The sequence below is a fragment of the Genypterus blacodes genome, unplaced genomic scaffold (assembly GCF_046128005.1).
Source record: "Genypterus blacodes isolate CSIRO-AG114 ecotype Tasmania unplaced genomic scaffold, CSIRO-AGI_Gbla_v1 ptg000007l_1, whole genome shotgun sequence".
Lineage (NCBI taxonomy): Eukaryota > Metazoa > Chordata > Actinopteri > Ophidiiformes > Ophidiidae > Genypterus > Genypterus blacodes.
The window spans coordinates 5,030,773-5,053,408 of NW_027466821.1; the positions used below are offsets into that span (position 1 = coordinate 5,030,773).

At 43.9% G+C, this 22,636-nt stretch overlaps 1 protein-coding gene and 3 non-coding genes across 4 annotated transcripts; all 4 read left to right on the top strand.

Moving 5' to 3' along the window:
* The first annotated feature begins 715 nt into the window (after positions 1-715).
* trnak-uuu (transfer RNA lysine (anticodon UUU)) lies at positions 716-789 on the top strand. The gene has a single exon. It is a non-coding gene; the product is annotated as a tRNA-Lys (tRNA).
* Positions 790-1,987: 1,198 nt separating this feature from the next.
* Positions 1,988-2,060, top strand: trnak-uuu (transfer RNA lysine (anticodon UUU)). The gene has a single exon. It is a non-coding gene; the product is annotated as a tRNA-Lys (tRNA).
* Positions 2,061-2,292: 232 nt separating this feature from the next.
* trnak-uuu (transfer RNA lysine (anticodon UUU)) lies at positions 2,293-2,365 on the top strand. Its single transcript has one exon. It is a non-coding gene; the product is annotated as a tRNA-Lys (tRNA).
* Positions 2,366-3,059: 694 nt separating this feature from the next.
* nampt1 (nicotinamide phosphoribosyltransferase 1) lies at positions 3,060-22,614 on the top strand. Its single transcript, XM_076153172.1, has 11 exons — positions 3,060-3,225; positions 8,506-8,662; positions 9,981-10,084; positions 10,749-10,877; positions 13,637-13,795; positions 13,952-14,088; positions 17,630-17,855; positions 17,977-18,096; positions 18,218-18,358; positions 18,485-18,619; positions 18,737-22,614. The coding sequence occupies exons 1-11, from the start codon at positions 3,172-3,174 to the stop codon at positions 18,848-18,850; spliced, it is 1,476 nt and encodes a 491-aa protein (XP_076009287.1). The 5' UTR covers positions 3,060-3,171; the 3' UTR covers positions 18,851-22,614.
* Positions 22,615-22,636: the final 22 nt, after the last annotated feature.

Here is a 22,636-nt window from a genome sequence, read left to right on the forward strand (position 1 = left end):
ACGCAAGCAAAATGTGACTGAGGCAATAAGAGAAAGAAGAGAACATGACAAATACAAATATAGCAATTAAACAATATTAAAATAGGATATAAAACCAAGATAGTATATAACTATGCAATAGGAAGTTAAGGTGAAGTTGCAGTGCAGGATACATGGCCCCGAATTTAATGAAAAAGTGGTGGCAAATACAACCTCTGATCGTCTGGAAGTTTATTCCACAAATGTGCATAGGAATCCTTTGTAAAGTCACGAGTAATGACTGGAATTGAATCAGGCAAATAGCATAGTATTCCTATGGAGGCATACAAAGTTTCACCCGTAGTGGGAATAAAAGGTGGTATCAGCCCTGCCTGTTCTTATTCTCGTTACTTAGCTGCACAACAAGTATTTCAGTTCACTATTGTGTTCACGATTTAAATTATAAATAAATGGAGACAGTTGTTATTGAGCCCAACAAATAGCTGTCAAGTCTTGTTTGCATCCATACAAGAACATCACAAGTAAAGAGGAAGGAGCCTTTATCAATTTTACAAAAGAATTTAAGTATTGGGACATTTTCTGCCAAGAAGGAAGCTGTGGTTTAGTAATGATGGTAAACTTTACAGCCTCAGAAGTTTAGTTCCTGCTGAGATTTTAGCACACTGCCTCTTTGTATGAGCGCAGGCAAAGCAGTGATGTCTGAGATCTGATCCTCCATCGTCTGTGGCCTTGCAGGGCCTGGATAGCTCAGTCGGTAGAGCATCAGACTTTTAATCTGGAGGGCCCAGGGTTCAAGTCCCTGTTCAGGCGAGCCATATCTTTAGTGCACGATCTAGCCAAAAGTGGAAGTTCAAATTATGGATTTTAGGGGACTCAGGACTCAGGAACCGGAGGCTCGCTCGTTTGAGTCCCTGTGTGGACCAAGAAAGTGGACTGGCAGCTGGAGAGTTGCCATTTTGCCTCCAGGTCACTGCCAAGGTGCCCGTGAGCAACCAACTGCTCCATGGGTGCTGTAGAATGTCTGCCCTGCACCCCCTCTGTAATGCATGTGTTTGTTTGTGTGTGTGATATGTAGGAGGGGGTGCAAGACAAATTTCAAGTTACTTTTGATAAACATTGTGAATTGCATGTGACCTGACCAACATAAAGTATCTTATCTATTGATTGATGCTGAATTGGACAGATAGTTAGTCATCTTTGATCTAAACATACAATATCTCTAATATTCAATGTGGGACTTTCCTGTGTCTGTGATACTCAGTGCACAGTTTAAGCAGCTTTTTATGCATATGGTGATTTCATTTCCTTAATCCCTTCTAACAGTATGATGTATGGGATGAGTAGCTTTCCTGTGGTGCCTATATTTCATCACAAACATTCTTTGTTTATAGAATAGTTCTGTCACAAAATATGTTTAAACTAGCTCTATGCTGGTGCAACAAAGATACTTAGAGAAAACATTTGGAAGGTGTTGCAGAACAGTCCTCCATTGGTAGAACTACAAGCGATTGCTGTAAGAGCACAGAAGGACAAGTACACAATGTGCAATCCTCAGACCTCTGGCAGCCTACAGACGTCTTCTACAATCCTTATCTGAAGAATAAGCTATTGTCTAAGTTTGTGAGTTGGTCTGTGTGGCTAAGAAGTTCCCACAGCTCTTACTGCAGTATCCGATTACAGAAAAAACACTTTTCAGATGACAAGATAACGTTAAAATATGGTGGATCAACCACTTGACTCAGAACTGCAAAGCTTGCATCTTCCTGTGTGACTGGTGCAGTTAGAAGTGCTAGAACTTATTTGACCAATTAAACACAAACCATGTGGAATATTGCATCAAAGACAACATAGGACGGAGTCAGAGTTGTTATGCTACAGTATACAGATGCTGAGTATATATAGCAGAGATATCTGGATTCAAGTGTTATTGCATGAGAATCAAAGAACATGCACATGAAATAAACTGTATGCATAATGGAGACGTCTAAGAGCCATCTATCCTTTCAGAGCCTGGATAGCTCAGCCGGTAGAGCATCAGACTTTTAATCTGAGGGTCCAGGGTTCAAGTCCCTGTTCAGGCGAGTCTTTACTTTGAGAAGCTGGGAATTTACTTTCCTGGAGTAGATAATGACCCTATCTCTCTCAATGATTAGTTGCTTTAAGAAGCTGTGAACTTACTTTCCAGCAATGACCTCACTTACCAGGAATTACTAGACAATGACACCCATCTCTCTTAATGTTGATGATACACAAAAACACACATGATGAATGAGTTGTGTCAAGTGTGAGAGCCATCATAGCTGGTCCTTCAGAGCCTGGATAGCTCAGTCGGTAGAGCATCAGACTTTTAATCTGAGGGCCCAGGGTTCAAGTCCCTGTCCAGGTGAGGGCATTATTCAGTGCCTGCTTGCACAATCTAGCCAAAAGTGGGATTGCAAAGTATGCCTGAGATATCGAGAACTCCAACTACTTTAACACAAATCAATAACATAAAATAAATGTATACTATATATACACACAGAGATAATATGATATGTTGCTTTGTGGCTCTTAATGTAATCAAATCCATCATAGAAACACTGCCATGGCCTGGTTTAATTCTCCATCAAAGCAACAATGAGCATTTTTCGTTTTTATCATCACCAACACTGCCCTCCTCTGCCGAGTATGTGAACTGCCAGCTAGTGGTGTCTCTGCATCACTCCTGAGAGGAGAAATGAAGGAAGAGCTCTCACTCTGCCCCATTTCATCATTACTGAAAACATAATCAAAATGTATTGATGTTTAAATGGGAGGTCAGTAACTTATTACTTTTTGTGAGGCGGCTATTATGAATTTAAGTAGCTTCGGAGTCAGACCCTTTTAGAAGTAACATAGTTTATAAGGTTGCGTTTTCTAACTAACGACATTTGCTCGCCTTTTTTCCGGCATGTGTTGCATTTACGGCACGGGGAAGACGAAACTTAACGGAGCGCCACAACACTCGGAGCCGAATGGCAGCCGAGTCAACCCGAGTCGGAGCTTTCAGTGACGTCAGCTTGCCCGCCCCTTCCTCCGCCCGCTCGTCTTCGCTCGTCCTTCCCCCAAGACTAGAGACACAACCAGGCTGGAGTCCCGGCGGCACGGCGCGCAACACAACCATACTGAACCACACTGACAGCTGCGACTGACTCACAACCGAGAGAGGAAAAGATGGAGCACAGAGACGCCGACTTCAACATTATGCTAGCGACCGATTCATACAAGGTAACACACCGGGGGGGAGCGGTGGACGGGTGAACATTGATAAAGTCAAAGTGGTTTCATCACCAGTCCCAAGGCCATTACACTGTGTGTGTGGCCGGTGTCTGTCGGCTCACGACAGGCCGAATGGGCAGGAGGACTAAAGGAGGAGGAGGAGAGGGCTTGTGTAACAGAAACGGGGTACCGAATCCACAAAGTCAGCATCCTTCTTTGAGCGAACTAGCATACATCTAAGACCCACTGGCTGGGCATTGTTGGGCTCGTTCCCCCCCACCGGCTCCCGCTAACCACGGCACTAAGCAGCTAGCTGGTGTAGCTAGCGGGCTAGTGTAGAGACGCAGTGGTTTCATATATAAAAGCTAATGTTAGCCACAAGCTAGCGAGTGCTGTGAGAAAGTCTGGTGCACTGTTCGAACCCAAAGCACGGCTGGCTACTTTAGCTCAAGGAAATGTTCTACTCGTGAACGGAGGCGTCGTTTCACCTTCTGAGAAATAAAACCGAAAGTTAAAAATCGGCGGGGTCTCTGAGGGTGTAATGACTAGTGAATCGGGACAAGCTCCAAAGTCTACAATTAATTGACCGTATTCAAGGCCTTTAAATGTCATTAGCAGGCTCGAACGCAGCGGTGTAGCATGAAGTATCATCTGAAAAAAACACAAGGTGAACACAAACGGTTTAATGGCAAATAAAACAGAAACCCCGCTCGAAATTGTCACCCTTTCTTCACATCGTGTAGTAGTTTATGAAATGGCGTTTAATGTTAAAACGCATTAACGTATACTTTCGCGATAGATCGTACAATTCATTTATATTAATGTACTCGGAACATGTAACAGGTAGAAACTCATTCATGCTGTATTCCTACTCCATTACAATTCCATAGGTCTCAGTTTAGATGTTTTATAACATAAAATATCATCCAGATTATCAGAGGTGCTGGTATTCTTTTAAATTGTTGTTCCAGTGCATGAAAAAGCTCATAACATACATAAATGTAAAACTATATCCTAAGGTGAGATACCTTTAAACTGTTTAAGGTTAAGAACAGATTATCTGAATGTGGCGGCTACTTGCCAGTTGGTTGCATTAGATAATTGTGCAATTTAAGCATTTCACATCCTTAACACTGTCTTGTTATCGCCTATCAACGGTTGGGGATTTTGTGTTTGTCCGCAGTTTGGAAAAGCAGGAGAAAGGTCACATTTCCATGGTGAAATCCCCCTTTAACGAAATAAAAGAACATGGACAATAACAGGAACAGAAAGGTTAAGAATGAACTCTCAACTGTAAATATTATACATGAAGCAACATGTCCTTTCCTGTCTTTATCTCACTCTGCGTATCAGCCTGTGTACTCTGATGATGGCACAGTGATAACATAACTGCATCTCAAACATGCGTCTCTGGAGCCACTACAAGTTGAAGTGACTGCAGTGACTGACTGTGGCCATCAGTGGGAGTAAGTTCTGCCATTCATCGTCACAGCAACAGGCAGAGCACAAATACTGGAAAGCGTTGTATTTCTTCATTTAATTTACCGTCTTACCATTTTTAATGCTGTTATTAGTACTATACCATTAAGTTCTGAGTACTGTGTCAGGAATATGTAAAATGTCATGACATACTTGTATATATTGTCATCATTTTAGCCCTGATATAGCATTATTTTATTTTATTTGACACATGCCAAGTGACACAAAATGACATTGTGATGATTAACACTCAAAAAATTAGGATTTTGCAGGTTATGTCAACATCCAGAATTAACTCCCAAACAAACATTCATCAAGATTAATTTTTCAAAATCCTTTCTATGGCGTGGCCAGGTGAGCTGCACCTGTTTAACCAAACCAGACTCATGTATTTAGCCAGATGAGTCATAAAGATGATAAACTATGATGAGCTATAATATGTTAAACACTTAGTCATGCTGCTGAGTACTGAAGCTCTAGTATACAGTATTCTGACATTACCTGTCTTCACATGTGTGTGTTCGTATCTATGTTCATGGTTGCTGCATGTGTAATTAACCTTTGTTGTACTTGTAAAGTGTCTGAGGGGGGTTTTGCAAGAGCCAGACTGACACACACTTTGTTCACAGGACATAATACACATGCTGCACCTGAATGCCTTTGTGTCCGGTTGCACTGAAGCCGGGCATGACAATTGTCTGCACACACACGCATGTGCACACGCACGCTCATACATGCATATGTTTATTGTCAGGGTGAGGAGCGGGTCAGATTTGAATATACCACAGGGTGGAGTTGAATGTGATCGTGTTCTACCCACAGTTGAGTCTTGCTGACCCTCAAAGACACAACACTGGTTTTGTAGACATTTAGCCACATGACATAGTACAACACATTCCACATCGTGGTGACCCTTGTGTCCACACAGAACTACACTGAGGGCATAGGTAGGGCTTCAGGATCTTCATCAAAACCTTTTCCAGGTCACAGTGGCGAGAGTTGAACTTGTGGCCTTTAGTGTGTAACAGACATTAAAGGCCACACTAAAGGCTGCTGCATGGCTCAAATGATGTGCTGTATCGAATGTCAGATAGCATCAGCAAAGTCCTTGCTGGCGGTCAGATTGAGGATCTCCTTTATTAGAGCATCTACATTTCCAAAAGTGACATTGTGAAGGAAACTTATATTATCCCCAGTGCCTGGCCAGGAGTGACTAGTTACTAGAAATGGGCGGAGTGAGCATTCAGGAAATTCACTTCTTTTTATTCATCACTCCCTGTCTTCCTGGTGAAACTCTCAGAACGTGACCTTTCATCAGTATCAGTATCAATCTACAGCTGGTGCTTGCCTCACAGTTGTAAATCCCGATTAGGCAACAGTGAATTAAAAACCCTGCGCTTAACTTAACTTCATTTTTATGACAAATGATGTGTGCAGTGGGCAGCATTACCTGCAATGTCTACATTATATAATAGCTGGTTGTTTACTGACCATAATAAACTTTAACAGGCAGGCGGGGGTTTGCAGGGTCCTATTTATAAGCTGTGTCTTCATAGTTCACTGTGTTTATAACCAAGTAAATACTGTTGTCAAATTACAGCCTCTTGTAGCCCAGCATTAGCTTTATAGCGTGGAGACGAGGTGGAATTAGTTCAATATTTCTTTGAAAAGGTACAGAAGATGGTGTCAGTTGTCACAATGAATTGAAGGGAACATTTGTCAGGAACAGCCGCCTTCATACTTGGTGAATGTTCGAGCCACCGCAGATAAAGGTTTTTCCATCTTCACGGTGGCAGACAAACTAGGTCTCACCGGGCGTGCTTTGTCACCGTAATGGCGTTCAGATTAGATAAAGGGAGGAAAACGGAGCTGAGAGCCAAGACATTCTCCCCGTAACAAAACAAAACGTAAAAAAATCTAAGTGTAACACGTAAGACGAGTGATAAGTGAAGACTGTTCTTCACTCGTTATGTTGGTATCGCTGCAGCGGCATTGGGATTTTTTTTGTGTATGTGTTGGCATGAGCTGTGTGTGTGTGTGTGTGTGTGCGTGCGTACGTGGGCTGCCCAGTGTTTCGCACTGTGAGGACGGACTCTATTTTGAGTTCTTCGGAAGCCCGGCGGAAAGGACAGTGACAGGGTCAAAGAAACTGAGTCGCTCGCTGACATTTATCCCTCCTTCTCTTCGATCTAGCTCCAGGCCTGTTTCACAGGTCTGAACTTAACCTACATAGAGGCTGTACACAAGAGGTGGGGCTAATGTCTTTGCCCAGGATTTACTATAAATGAAGGAAGTGTGTGACCCATACCTTTTCTTTTTAACAGTGCCACCCACTATTGATGGTAAAGTGTCTTTCTGGATCCCGCGGATAATGCTTCACAGTCCTTTGTTGAACTATTTCCCTTCATCTGTTGTCATGTAGTTCCCCAACGGCTCTAGGAGAACTTACACTATTTACAACTGACATTTAGTGCAGCTTATATTACAGCTTAATTGGTTTAGACTGTTGGACTCCTGCGGTTACGGATGAATTGCGAGTTTCATTTTTTTTGTCTCATTTGTAGTGGATATCGAAAGCAAATCAGGCTAGAAGTACCTGACAGATCACAAAGGAAGCTTTAAGTGTGATCTTGTCTTTGTATGGAGGAGGCACAGTGTCACGCACACACAGAAGCAGTTTTGGCCGCAGTAAGATGAAAGTAAAAATGCAAAGTAGGAGCACACCAACATTGATTTATGCCGATTGTGATCTGATAAAGGTGTTGTGTATACTAACTTCCACACACTTTTAAGTTGTACAGACTGACAAATACACCTGGAGGTGGATCAACAAGCTTGTGCCTTAACTTGAAAAGTTTACAAACTCCTGTGGAAACGGTGTCACAGCTGCTTTGAGATTGAATTGTCAATTTATTGAAGTATTACCTGAGAGGTTGAGGTATAAACTATGTCTGAACATGTTTTTCATTTTATTATTTAGAAAAGATAATAATGGAGGACGTGTTTCCATAGGACATGTCTGAACATGTCTCACTTGTGACCTTTTGGTATTATTTGTTTTGATTGAGGAGGTATGAAATGTAGAACTCCCACAGCATTGGGTGGTAGCATGTGTTTTGTGATTGTGCTGCTGGCTGATAAGATACCAACATAATGGCGGCTGTCCTGAGACAATGGGTCACGGCCTGTGGCTCTCGTGCCAAGCTCACTGAAAAATTCCACAACTTTTTTGAAATTCAGCCAAAATATATATATATAGATAGTTTTTTGTTTAATTGTTGCCGTTGGAAAGTGTTGCATACCTGAAAAAGAATTCTTATCTATGAGCAGCTATTTCGACAGTGAAACCAATTAGTTTTCCAGATATTGTTATCACCATTATTAATTGTTAATTTGTCGCTTGGTTACACCGCATACAGTTTGAGTAAAACAAGTAAATGGTTTCAGCAACAAGAGTGTTTCCATTAACATTTAATGCTTCTGTGTTTGTGTGTGCCATTGGATTTTGTGCAGTGTTACACACCATTTGTTAAGTCTCTTGACAAATGAATAAATGAGGCTCATTTCCTATTTTACCTCAAGCTACTCCTGCTGTTAGGCCAATATGGCAGTGGCTCAGTAATAACGAGTTTGAGTTTTCTCTCCTGTAATGATCCGTAATGTTGTGGGCATGTGAGTTGCCTGCCAGTTCCAAGAACCTCCCGATCAATCATACACATGTTTTCATATCAGCACCTGCGCTTGGAAATTATGTGATGTCATCATGTGTTGTCAACCTTCATCTTTTTGACGTGTTCTCTGTGTCCGCAGGTAACACATTACAAGCAGTACCCTCCCAACACAAGCAAAGTGTACTCCTACTTCGAGTGCCGTGAGAAGAGGACAGATTCCACCAAAAGCAGAAAAGTCAAATACGACAAAACCGTCTTCTATGGCCTACAGTACATCCTCCACAAGTACCTAAAGGGTAAGGCCTAACTCTGCTTAATAACCGTTTGGTGGAGGTGAATGAGGAACGACCTAAAAAGCTCCCGTGAGCCAATGAAGTGGCCTTGAGCAAAATACTCCCCTAATAGCAGATGTATAGTCAAGTCCTATGTTTGGATGAGGTGCAGGTAAGAAATTTACCCCAACCTCGGAACGCAACGCTGAAGCTTTAGTGATTCTCTCTTGTTCTCTGTGGGAGAAATTTATGATCTAGCTCTCTCCAGTCCAGGGGCAAGGTCAGAGGAGAGGGTCAGCTGAGAGACGGCATGCCAGGAGCTGGGCAGGATTCAGTTGAGTGCTCAAGGGTGCTCCAGCAGTGCAGGCGATATGTCTACGTCGCCCTGTAAAAGCTAAGGGGTACAATGGGTTTTGCATCAATCAGACAGGGGAAATTGCGCAAATGCAGCAGAAGGTAGGTTACTCAAAATATAATCTGTGCCCGCGTTAATCAATTCCAGTCTCTCAAAGTGTGTTCCTATGTTAGTTACTGTGACCTTGAGGAGGGCAGGAGGGAGAAGCAAAAAAAAAAAGGAGTTGAAGTGTGTGAGAAAGAATGCACGTCCCCTCCTGTTTGTTAAGAGGATTTCATGGTGCCGTATCAGAGGTGTGGGGGCAGACAGAGAGCCAGGGTGAGAGAGAGAGAGAGAGAGAGAGAGAGACAGAGAGGGAGGACAAAAGAACAGCTGCTCTCTTGCTCTCTGAAGAAGAAAGGCCAGCTGCCTATGCGAGGCATCTCTCCGAGCTGCATGATTAGGCAACTACCAGAGATGCATCCTCTTCAACCACGAGTGTATGATGCAGCAGAGGATAATTCCTCTGGACTTTTGTTTTTTCTAACTCGAGTCTCCCCAGGGGAGTGATGTAACAAAGGGTAGAGTCAGAGTGAAAGTGAAAGAAACACTGAATGCTTAAGCCCTGCGTTTCACATGAAATGGAGATTACTTTCAGTTTTGCAGCCTTTGGAGCTTAATGGTACTGGGATTAGAATGTCAAAACATGGTGGCAAACATATAAATCACCAAATAAATTAACTAGTTTTAAGATCAGTCTTGTTACAACAATTTATTACCCATTCTTTTTGCTCCATAATAAACAGCTAAACTTGAGTTGAGGTTTGGAGATGTGTGTGTGGACAAAGACTCCTTGTCGGGCTGCAATGGATGCTTTTAATTAAATTACCAGGGTGGACAGTAGAGCAGCATTCCACTGACATCTCTCCCCTCTTTTTTTGTGACTTCTCTTCCTCACCCCCTCTGCTATCTTCTTCCCTTCCACATCTCTGCACTTCCCCTCGTTAGGAAAGGTGGTGACTCCGAACAAGATCCAGGAGGCGAAGGAGGTTTACAGAGAACACTTCCAGGACGACGTTTTCAACGAGAAGGGTTGGAACTACATTTTGGAGGTAACAAACGCCGCCCGGATGTGCCAACCTTAAAAGTGATTGTGCTGGATGCTTTATTCGAGTTGGAGGACGCGTTCCTCGCTCCTGCAACTTGTCCTGGAGTGCACTCGGATCCAACTGTGCACTCCAGGAAAGGTTGCAGGGAGTGTTTTCAAGATGTGTTCAATGAGGAAAAATCTGGAACTAATGATAAGCTTGTAGGTGTACATATACACACACACCAGTACACACTGTTTATACAAAAAACATTAGATGCACATAAAGACACACAGACACCCAGGACGAAGCACAACATCCCCCTAATATACAAACACATACACAGTTTCCACAGTTTCCAATTTCATTAGTGGCAGATTGAATTTGTTAATGGATTGAATTTAATAATTAAAAAAGGTCACTGGAAGCATCAGACGTTTCAGCATGTAACTGGATATTGGTTCTATAAAGCAAGCACATATTTACATAAATACATCATGTAAAATGAGTTCATTTTGCAAAGATGGCTGCAGTTTGGCAATGACCAGGGTTTTGAGTCAGTTGTTAAAAACTCCATATGATACCTGTATCATATGGAGTGTGTATTCTCTCTGGGAGCCACTGCTGTCTGTGATCAGTTGCGTGTCTCCCTCAGTTTCTCAGTGTTTGTGTGTCCTTGTCTGTACAGAAATACAATGGACACCTGCCCATTGAAATCAAGGCGGTGCCAGAGGGGAGCGTGATTCCGCGAGGGAACGTTTTGTTCACCGTGGAGAGCACAGACCCTGAATGCTACTGGCTCACCAACTGGGTGGAGGTAAGGCTCACACTGAGATATAGTTACCCATTTAGTTTTTCCTGTTATTTTTTATCATTCTTTTAACCCCGCCTTTAGCCTGGTTTCATTTGAATGCATTAACCAAACATCACCATCGCTTGATTAGACTAGATTTATATGTCTGTCTGTAGTCTGTAGTCTTTCTGTCTGTGGAGATTTAACTGTGTTATAAATGCCATAAAGCATTTTGCTTGGCACTATACTTCTTTTCTATTCATCTTATTCAATTACTCCGGTGCCATGACTGGAAGCACCCTAGCATGTGGCAGTTGTTCATGACATTGTCACTTACGCATGTCACGGTTGTTACCGTAATGACACCATGAATGGAACCACGCTGTATCGACCTCATTGATGTCACAGTTGGTGATGACATAATGACATCACTCATCCTGTCATATTGACACTGCGTTGAGAACATGTTGGCAATATGGCGTCTAAAGTGAAAAAGAAAAGCACAGATAAATCTAACCATTGACATCATGTCAAAGGAGACGCAAACTTATTTTACCAATGCGGCTAGATGATGTGACCGTGACAAGCATGTGCTGGACACCCGTATGCAACATACAGTGGGTTTACTCAAAGCCTGTTGGTCCAAAATGATGTGAAAATGCACAGCTTTCAGTAAGATGGCTTAAACCTTTTGAACCCTCCACTACATTGCGCTGTGCATTTATTGACTCAATCCTGTGATCAGGACGTTGTTGGGTGCTTAATCCCTCTTAATCAGACGGTCCGCAGGACAAAATTAAATTACCCCGAGCAGTATCCTCAGTCTCTTTCCTTTCCTGACTGCACTCTCTCTGAATTATGCTCTCCTCGTCTCTGCCAGACCCATTTTCAACACATTCATGATTTTGTCCAGTTTGATCATTCAGTGAAAACTAAGAATTACAAATCCTGAATTAGGTTGGATTGGGAACAGGCTGCTCCAAAGGGCTAAAGGGCATCTGTGTCTCTGTTGGCTAAATACCGATGGGTAGCTTGGTGCACATACACACACACACACACACGGCTAATGATACCCACACTAAGGAAAAGGAATGGTAGCTGGACACAGGTCACTTACGGCCAATAGCACAGTGACAACACAAATGCCAACACTGTCTACTATATTTGGATACAAGATACGTGCCCACACACTCAATCTCTGTTGCTAGTATAAATATATGCACAAACACACACACACACACACACACAGACACATTCTTCATGGCTGATGCCAAATTAGAACTAGTGCCTTGCCTGATGTCCTTGTAATGTCATTAGGTCAAACACTTCCCTGCTCTGTCTTCTTTCAATCTCTCTTTCCCCTCTTACTCATTCTATTTGTCACACACTGTCATTTCATTGCTCTTTCTCTTTTCTTCTTTGTCCACCAGTTCTCACCCCCCATTTCTTGTCGCCCTCCATTTTGTTCTGTGACATTGACCAAGAAGTCAATGAAGGCATGTGCGCGCACGTGCGTTCTGTCTCGAGTGTGTTTTTAACCATCCTACCGCCTGTGTGACTGCTCTTCATTATCCCTGACAAACTGTCACATGAGGGTCATTCACTGTCATTTAGAAATGCAAATATGATTGTTCATTTATGTTTAATTCTGAGGTTGTATCCCACACAAATATATAGATTAATGTAGTCATGTAGTGTGTTTGTTTAGTATGGCACTATTGTATGTGTTATGCCACATGCAGGTTGTTTGTGAAAATGTGCAAATAAGACCAAATGACCTTGTTCATGCACGTGTGTGTGTGTGTGTGTGTGTGTGTGTGTGTGTGTGTGTGTGTGTGTGTGTGTGTGTGTGTGTGTGTGTGTGTGTGTGTGTGTGTGTGTGTGTGTGTGTGTGTGTGTGTGTGTGTGTGTGTGTGTGTGTGTGTGTGTGTGTGTGTGTGTGTGTGTGTGTGTGTGTGTTCAGCTATTAGCCTTGAACCAATGGTCACATGAGTCCATATTATGGCTCAGATTATGATTACTTTCAGGAGGCATGTGACCTGCTCAGGGTCACAGGCTGAACACACACATGGGACCTGACGTTATTCGGCAAAATAAAGTGAAAAAAATCAACTGGAAGTGTGCAACAAAATGTTTTTATTCTACTTATCATATGTATGTTTCTGTGGGATATTAAGTACAAATCACATCTCCTGCTTTGTCTTCATCATTATAGGAATTGTGGTTTTAAGGTATGCTGGCTTTATTTACACAAGATGATCATGGCACACTCACGTGTGATCGTGGAATTTGCGTATTATTCTTGGTGGTGAGGACGGATAATCCTCTTGTGTTTATGTCGAAATCTGGCTGTGGTCCAGGGTTGACATAAGGATTCAGAAGGTGTACATTTCCCAGAACAACCCCTGTGATCTCCCTCAGCCTGCTGGTTTAAGGTCATTGTGTGGGATAGATACCGTGAGAGCATTCACTGTTCTCATCGCGCCTGGAATCAACATATAGCTGCACCTATCGGTTGTAACAGAAGGTTTGCACAGAAAGGCCTGTTGAGAGTTTCATGACCTTGTCTTTAAATCTTGTCTAAAACCTTTCAAACCCTCATAACCAGTTTTTGAGAGCACAGCTATTTTTAATCCATCATGCATTTGGGAAATAAAAGATTGACCAAAGTGAGCGTTTCCGTCTTGTCCTCATGGGTGTGAAACTTTTTCACACCCTAAAATGAAGCTTTAGATGAACTTGATTGTACTGAACCCCTCTGCTCTCCCTCCTCTGTCCATCAGACCATCCTTGTGCAGATCTGGTACCCCATCACCGTGGCAACCAACTCCAGGGAGCAGAAGAAAATCCTTGCCAAGTACCTCCTGGAGACCTCTGGGAACCTGGACAAGCTGGAGTACAAACTACACGACTTTGGATATAGAGGCGTTTCCTCACAAGAGGTACTGTATATAAAGTAGCGAGTGGGGAAATGGAAAAATATCTTTAATGGCCAGTTTCTAAATTAAGCAGTGAATAAGGGCAATGTGAGTAAAGAGATTTCTAATGGGGATTCTTGGTCATTTGTCTTTAACCCTCCTCCTACTTTTTGTTGGCAGACTGCAGGCATCGGGGCCTCTGCCCACCTGGTGAACTTCAAGGGCACGGACACGGTCGCTGGCATCGGCGTCATCAAGAAGTACTACGGCACCAAGGATCCTGTGCCAGGCTTCTCTGTGCCCGCTGCAGAGCACAGGTAGATCTAACAGTACATACTGTAGGTTCATTGCAGTGTGCTAGTCTCCCTCCTTATCTTAAGGGAATATTGAAAAACAGTCTGGTAGAACTTTTCCACTCAAAGCCCAAAACCCCCAGTCCCACGGGAGAAGGCAGATGTCTACAGGATTCCCCTAAAGGACGCAGCGCAGAGGGATTTGACTCGCTGGCTCCCAAGAAGACAGGATGCATGACTCATCCTCAGCTTGTCCTACCGATCAAAGGATCTGAAGCACAGAGCGTGACCTGCTGCGTACGGCCAGCAGTCTTGGGGATTTGGCAAGGCAACACATTTTGGCACAATACCTCAGTTCATCAAGTACTTGAATGTGGAATTCACTCTGAGCATGTGAGCACCTCCGTCCTGACCCGATCAAAGGGGGTGTGTGTGTGGCAGGGTTGAAGTAGACCCGTTTCAAGACCTGTAGACCACGAGCTCAGATACTGTATGTTCCACAGCTCATTGCCATTCTTGTGTCGGCAACAGTTTCTATACATCAATTCATTCCATCTGTGAAGCCCTTGAAGACATTGTTATGTGATTTTGGGCTATACACATACATTTGATTTCAACTTCTTCTCTCCAGATGGTTTCTTTTCTACGGTAACCCGGCTCCTCGCAATGTTAAAACTAAACATTTCCTTCATGTCTCCCAGTCATGAAAGTTTTGGTAAAAGTTCTGTTTGGACATCTCGTGATGAAGCACTTCCTCGGAGGCGCTAGTCTCAACATCCTGCATGAGAACTATAAAGGCCGCTCTAATGGACATCCCATATCAAAGCAACGCCTCTCAATTTGGCTTTGTGTTTCACCGGCTAATTTCTCCTCTGGACCGGATCCCCCAAAGGGCATTCAGCTACATTCCACCACAGGATTGTCGCCCTCTTCTTCGCTCTACCAAAGAGTGATGTTTGAGGACATATGCATTGTGCCTTCCTATCCGTGCGTGCTCATCCATGTTTACTCTTGGGATGCCCTCCGTGTCGCCACAACCTACGAGGGGGTGAGCGCCGCCCTTTGTTCGGTTACTAACGGGTTATCGCCCGGCTCGGCTCGGCTCATCACGCACAGGCTCTCTTGTGATGGTGTGCAGGACTGTTGCAGTGTGAAGCTTTCATCATTTCGTCGTCCACCAATTAGTCAAAAGTTTGTGTGATGTGTTTCAGCCTTGTATCGTGGAGCGTTCTCCCTCTTTGCATGCTGGCACACACAGTGAGCCCTCTGTGCTTTCTCACTTCAAAGGCACGCTACAGAACTTGTAGTGTGTATAGTAATGGTGCCAAAAAGGGGGTGGGGGTAGGGGGGGGTTTCTATTTTAGAATGATAAGATGGTTAGGCATTAGTGTTGTAAAGGTCAGTGGCCTTTCTAGCACTGGTGTTATTGCCAAGGAAACTGGACATCAGGAACGTTTTTTTTAATGTTTCAAACGTGTTTATCCAGATGCAGAGCGAAGGCAGGTGAATGTGCAGCAAAGTGCAACTTGTTATTGCAACCCTGGCATTGTGACGTTGATCTGAAGTTAAAAGCTCGGGAAGTGTCTGTTGTGTAGCTTCTGAACCCACAGCAGGCGCCATCAACAGCAGAAGACTTGAAATTGCGAGACAGGAGTAACATTACATTACATTACATTACGATCATTTGGCAGACGCTTTTATCCAAAGCGACTTACATTACATTACCACCCTTCGCAGAGGGGGGAGCAATTGAGGGTTCGGAAGCACTACCCACTGAGCCACTGCCTCACTCAAACGACCATATGCATGTAGACAATCCATGAGCTGACCTTTCCGCTCTGTTCTGCCTTCTTCAGAGCTGAATGTTTGCCCTGACATATCCATGTTCATAGAGGTTTCAAAGGGCAGGCAGGGTTTCATAAATTCTTGTCTCACACATAATTATAAATAAACATCTGCAAAGCAACAGCAATTGCAGACTATAAGACTATATTAATTAATCGCCGGGACCCATCAGTATCAGGATTACAACAATAGATATAAGAGCATAAAAGGCCCTATCAGAACAGCAACAATCTAAACAGTACATCTATAAAGCTGCAGCAGTATTTTATAATACTGACTGTAGGTCAAAGCTATTTGTTTTGTAATGTTATGTAATGTACTCTACAGAAACAGCAGGGAGAACAAGTGTGTACTTTGACTTTCAAAGTGTGTATGCTAGTTTACTGCGTTCTTATGACAAGGAAGTGGTTGATGGGTCAAACATGGAGGAGCAATTACACAAATAAGAGTATACATGGAAAAACTAAGATACAAATAACCATGAAACATGTTTTTACAACCTCGGAGCGCAGTGACAGTTATACAGATATTCCCAGGAAGCACACGCTCCGAGCTCCGTTCATCGTCCACTCTGTGGCTATGAGCCAGGTCTGTAAGCAAACTTTCTCTTCCACAAGCCAAATTGCTTTTCAGAACAGGAACCTGATCCAAATAACAGTTGGTTATCTGCCAAAGCAGTGGTGGAAAGCAGTGGGAAGAAATATATCTGCCAGAGTGAAAATGTATCCCAGGATTTGGCCGTGGCTGGTGTTAATTTGCTACCCTGATAAGAGTTTGTTCAGCCTCACACTCATTACACAGCACATCTATCTCAATTTGTAGTGTATAGAGCTGTGAGCAGGCTTGAGGTTAACATCGATCCTTATACGTCCTGACACACGTAGCTCTCTCTTTGGCTTTGGAGCAACTCAGAGGCACAGTGGAGAAAAGGCTGGAGAAACTGAGGGACTCAGGGATGCTCGGATTCACTATGGAGCCCTCCGGAGACATCGTGGGCTCATTGACTGAGCGTAGATGAAGGAGGCGCTCACTTTCTGCCACTACATCAATGCAATCTTCCAGTATGTGCCCGCACAATGGATAATACCATCTCACCCGGTGTTTATTGAATCTCAGTCTCCGTACGGAACCATGAATGGCTGGAGGTTAACGTTGCGATCCTTTACCGTCCTGACACGCACACGCTTCTCTTCACCTCATTATCTCTTTTTTATCTGCAGGCCTCTCCTTTTCTCTCCATTCTCCCCCTCTCTTGGTTTCTCCCTCCCGCGCAGCACCGCCAGGGCAGTTACTGCTGCTCCAGCACACCCATCATCCCCGCGCCATTGCATTTTAGGATGGCAGTAGTTGTCATAGTAACCCTTATGTAATATCCTCCCCTCCTGGTTTTATTTAGTTTGTGCCTCACAGGGAGGAGTCGCAGTGAAATTCCACTTTGATTTGGTTGCGGAGGGCAGGGAGGTTTTATCTTAGAGTTCATATACAGTTTGGCCTCAAGTGTCATTCAATTTTATTTTTTTAAACAACCTGGAGAACACTGCCCTCTTCTGGCCAGAGTGTGGTACTACCATATTTGATGAATTTTATTTTATTTTTCCCTTTTCTTCCTGATTTGTTTTTGTTGAAGGGTTTTACTTCTCTCTTCTTCAGTCTTATTGCTCTTCAGATTTGAGGTATCATGAACCAAATTGTGTGAATTGTTTCATTATTCTCCCCACAGCACCATCACAGCCTGGGGGAAGGACCATGAAAAAGATGCCTTTGAACACATCATCAAGCAGTTCCCCAGCGTGCCCGTGTCCATTGTCAGCGACAGCTATGACATCTACAACGCTTGTGAGAAGATCTGGGGCGAAGACCTGCGGGATCTGATCGAGTCACGTAGCGCAGATGCCCCCCTGGTTGTCCGGCCAGATTCAGGAAACCCCCTGGACACAGTTCTAAAGGTGCGATCATTAGATGCATTATCCAATATGCATCCATAATTTAAAAGGCCTCAATAATCATGGTAATGTTGACACACAATGTTTTTGTGATCACTGACACATCTTTGATTTGTTGTGTCAGGTTTTGGAGATCCTCGGCAAGAAGTTCATTCCAACGGAGAACTCTAAAGGTTTTAAGGTCCTCCCTCCTTACATCAGGGTCATACAGGGAGATGGAGTGGATATCAACACACTGCAAGAGGTAAAGTACCACTAAAACATCTCTCCTCAGGTGGCACAAGATTTTAACGAGTACGTCAACAATGACAGTAAACTGGCCTTCTTACAAACTTTTTGATTCTGTGTGCGTATCTTTCACACAGATAGTGGAGGGGATGGTGGAACACAAGTGGTCCATTGAGAACATCGCCTTTGGATCTGGAGGGGCTCTGCTGCAGAAACTGACCAGAGATCTGCTCAACTGCTCCTTCAAATGCAGCTATGTGGTCACTAATGGACTCGGGGTGAGGACTCACATCTAGGTTTATGGCACACAAGTCAAATCAGCCATGCATTGTGTTTACTTAGTTGCCTTTTAAAATTCCATTTCCTTCCTTGAACACCGTATTGTTTGTTGTGCTGTGTTCCAGGTGAACGTCTTCAAGGACCCAGTTGCTGACCCCAACAAGAGGTCAAAGAAAGGCCGCCTGTCTCTGCACCGGACACAGAATGGAGACTTTGTCACCCTGGAAGAGGGCAAGGGCGACCTTGAGGAGTACGGCCTTGTGAGTTACACACATGGCACCTTTCCACACCTGTAAATGCTTTCTCCTCGTCCCTTATTCTTACCTGTCTGCCCTCTAACTTGTCTTTGTCCCTATGCCTCTCCCCCTTTCTCACAGGACCTGCTGCACACAGTCTTTAAGAACGGAGAGATTGTGAAGACGTACACATTCGATGACGTCAGAGACAATGCTAAGGTCAAAGAGAGCGAGCTGGAAGAGCTGCCATACTGAGCACTGCACTATTTAGTCCCACACCCATCACCCCCGGCCCCAAAACAACCCCTCGCCCTTCACCGTTTGGCCTCCAGCGACGCTCCACCAACGGAGGTAGCGTGCACTTCAAAGAGCCCCCCCCCCCCCCCACTTTCCGCCCCTTCCCAAACCTGAGGTCCCCATTAAGTCCCCTGGAACTTCACCCTCAGCTCCAAAGCGTGGTTGGTTCTCCAATCGGTTGCGTAATCAGAGATTTGGAAACCCACACACCTCCGACCAACGCCAAACATCCCAGTTTAGAGAAAAAAGAGAAAGCGAGACGGTAAAATGTGCGAGAGTTGCAGTATGTGATAGGAATGATGACCATGTCAAGAGGGGAGAGAAGTTGTGGATGATAAGATAGTACTCTGAGTGTTCACACCCTCGCACCGCGCCTGTTTGTCTGATTGAATTCACTGTAGCAGCCATGGTAACGTTGCACTGATAGGCTGAGACATCGCAACATGTGAGAATGTGATCATCTGCTGATGGGGCAGTAACAGCCAAAGGTTTAGACAAACACAGATGATTGTAGGTAACGCTGCTGCTTTCAAAGTAAATGAATGAGCTTTCTGGCAGTTGGTGTGAACAATGGTGAGTCAAAGTGAGTTTGAGGGAGAGAGAGAGAGAGAGAGGGAGAATACAAAGCCGCACCCACACTTATGACCACGCCCCGTGTATTTTGTACAGAGCTGTTAAGAGAAACATAAATGTCTGAATCTACTTAGTTTTGTCTTTAATGTGAAGGAAGAAAATGATGGTCATGGTTTATAAATGATGCACCAATAACACGGACGAACACCAGCTGACATCACTAATACTCCTGTCATTGCTGATGAAAACAACGCTCTTTATAGTCTCAAGTACATAAAGGACGTCACAAAAATGAATTACTCCAAATTGTTGAAGCCAAATTGAAACCAATCGCTACCTGGATATTCTGTGAACACAAATGTTATTGGTGCATCTCTGAAGGCATTTAACCGATCATCTGTCTGCCATTAAGTTTGCTCGCATTCGCATCACAAAGGCTCAATGCAAGCACACACGAGGAACGCCACCACATACATGTTCAACATAGATTTGGAACTCCTGCTATTTTTGCTTGTGTATGTGTAAACATTTGACTAAATTACTGCACGATTTATAAAGGTGGAAGTTATGTGAATTTTTTTTTACGATCATTTGGCAGACGCTTGTATCCAAAGCGACTTACATTACATTATATTACCACCCTTCGCAGAGGGGGGAGCAATTGAGGGTCCGGTGCCTTGCTCAGGGGCACCTCGGCAGGGACTCGAACCGGTAACCCTCCGGTTCTTAAGTGGAAGCTCTACCCACTCGACTACTGCCTCCCTGAATCTGTCATATGAGTGTCAGCAGTGACGATTTCAAACTGCATGGAACGGGTGTGTACATGATTAGACTGTGTGATCTAATGCAATCCAGTACAGCAGCTGTGCATTTAATCCAACCTTTGTGTAATCTGGAGCTCTAGTTAGTTGTTCGGGCCTGTATCATAGTCAAATCCCCTCCTATATACTCTATTCACAAAGGTATCCTTTAATGCCAGGCCTGGTTTCATCAGACTTTACTGGTTGTACGTATTGGGTTTTACTCGGCGTTAGTTTTCTGACGTTCAAGACCAAGAGTTGATGTAGGATAGATGACAGGAATAGATCTTCACTGGAATGGAGACGGTCTGCTAGTCTAATTTTGTTTATGACAGATTACATATGTGGAGATGTTCTTAGGTTCTGGTATGCTTGGATCTATGTGTGTGTGTGTGTGTGTGTGAGCGTTATTCATGTGCACTGACATTTTCTTCCTTAAAGGATTGTGTAGTATTCCTTTATGCAAATGCATTTGTTGATTGAGGTGGGGGGGGAGGGTATACGATAGAGAGCACTCTTCCTTTACGCTGTTGGCCTTTTTTCGCAGTGTTGTAGCGGGACGGCATTGATGCACGAGTGGGGGGTGTGGGGGTCGAACGCGAGGGCAACTGCGTCTATTGTGCACCATTGATGGGACTCAGTTGCCCGACACCGTCACTCGTGGCATCGCCGCCTTAGCTGACAATGAGGGAGCAGGGAAACCGTCAACAGCGATGCTCTAGAGACGTGTAAATGTGCCCGCGGGTGTCGCCTTGCGCTCTTGTTGGTGAAGAATTTATGGCCTGTGTACAGGAAAGGACTTAAAGGAGGACTCCACCGAATATTGAACCTCACTCCGTTCACAGACTGAAGTTACTTATCCTCTCGCACCATTTCAGAGACCTCTATGATGTCACAGAGGTCATTTTTCTAGACTCCACATTGCCATCGTCAACCACAAAAATGTATTCAGTTGTTTCCTAGACCAATATGCTAACTTTAAGGTGTTAAATCGGTGGAATCCCCCTTTAAATTGTCTTTCCTTTGAGAGCGTCTCGGCCGGGATGCTGCCGGCAGGTAGAGGAGAACATCAGAGGGAGCTCGGGTTCTCGTTCCCCTGGGTTCCAAGCCCCCTTTGTCCACTCCATTCCGCGTCGACGTTCCGTGTTCTCCGGGCGCTCTGGTTGACTCTCCTGCCATTGTTCCAAACCGAGGAGTGGGTGGCTGTAGTTAGGAGAGGTCAAACGCAGGGGTCAGATTTCCTCAGGGGGTTCAATAAAGTAACTAAAGCTTTTTCCTTCCTGATACAAACATTTATTTAGGCTGCCTATAAATTTCCTCCACAGCAACCCGCCAGCGACCACTTGCACTACTCAATCTTCCACGTGACAAGACCTGACGCAGGCGATACTCAACAAATTTTTTAACTTTGAAGCCTCATTCAAGCGATCGTTCACGTTCACACACTCACACATTGTCACCTCGGAGCTGCCCGCTTACTCCAGTTATTAAAGAGCTTTCTCCGCTTTGCTCAAGTGACCTTTGGCAGTAATTACTCCCTTTCCCTTTCAACGCACCATCATCCCAGCCGCTCGGCGGGGGACGTAAGGGAAGACTTGTTGTCACTGACTCACATCTCCGCTCAGCTACGCCGCCAAAACAACACGGCCACACTGCTGAAACTTTGTCGTTTGATGATTTCTTTCCTTTCGTTGTTTTTTTCTTCTTCTTCTGTGTTTGCAACTGAACTTTCTTTTTTTCCTTTTTTTTTCATTTATTCCTCTCCAAATATGGGGTGCATTTCAGTAAAGCTTTGATTCTACTGTTTTGATACGGTTTTGGTTCTTACCTCAGAGAAATATTATTTTGTATGACAAAGGAGAAAAGAAAATGCCAGAAATATTTCGGTAAATACTCTTATTTACGAAAGATGCGGCCATACTGCCTTCTCACTTGTACATACAATCCGTTGGAGAGCAAGCAGGGCAGGTTAGGAAGATGACCACACTAGATGATATTATTATTTTTGTCTAAATGACCATTTTTGTACCAACAGAAGAATATCCAAAACTGCTCGACTGAACTGGCAGTGTGATGGTTTATTGTGATTGTGAAGCTTTTAGATTCCGTGTGTGTGTGTGAGAGAGAGAGAGAAAGAGCGTGACAGAGTGTGTGTCTGCGTGAATGCCTTGAGTGTACTAAATGAAAAAGCTTTGTGAATACGTTTTTCTTTCAGTTGTCGCTGTTTTACTTGTATGTATATGTTGATTGTCCCAAATTCTCTCCCAACACAATTGATATTTTAACTAACATAACTTGCTGTATTGTCAACAATACACTGATTAAAGATGCCACCCTGTCAGTTTGAAATGTTTGCCTTCTTTATTACCCC

What these genes read in the sequence shown, in the direction of transcription:
- nampt1 (XM_076153172.1), top strand. Translation starts at nt 3,172, where the DNA reads ATGGAGCACAGAGACGCCGACTTCAACATTATGCTAGCGACCGATTCA. An exon ending in GGCTCACCAACTGGGTGGAG is followed by an intron (nt 10,878 to 13,636) that starts GTAAGGCTCACA and finishes TCTGTCCATCAG; the next exon opens with ACCATCCTTGTGCAGATCTG. An exon ending in GAGGCGTTTCCTCACAAGAG is followed by an intron (nt 13,796 to 13,951) that starts GTACTGTATATA and finishes TTTTGTTGGCAG; the next exon opens with ACTGCAGGCATCGGGGCCTC.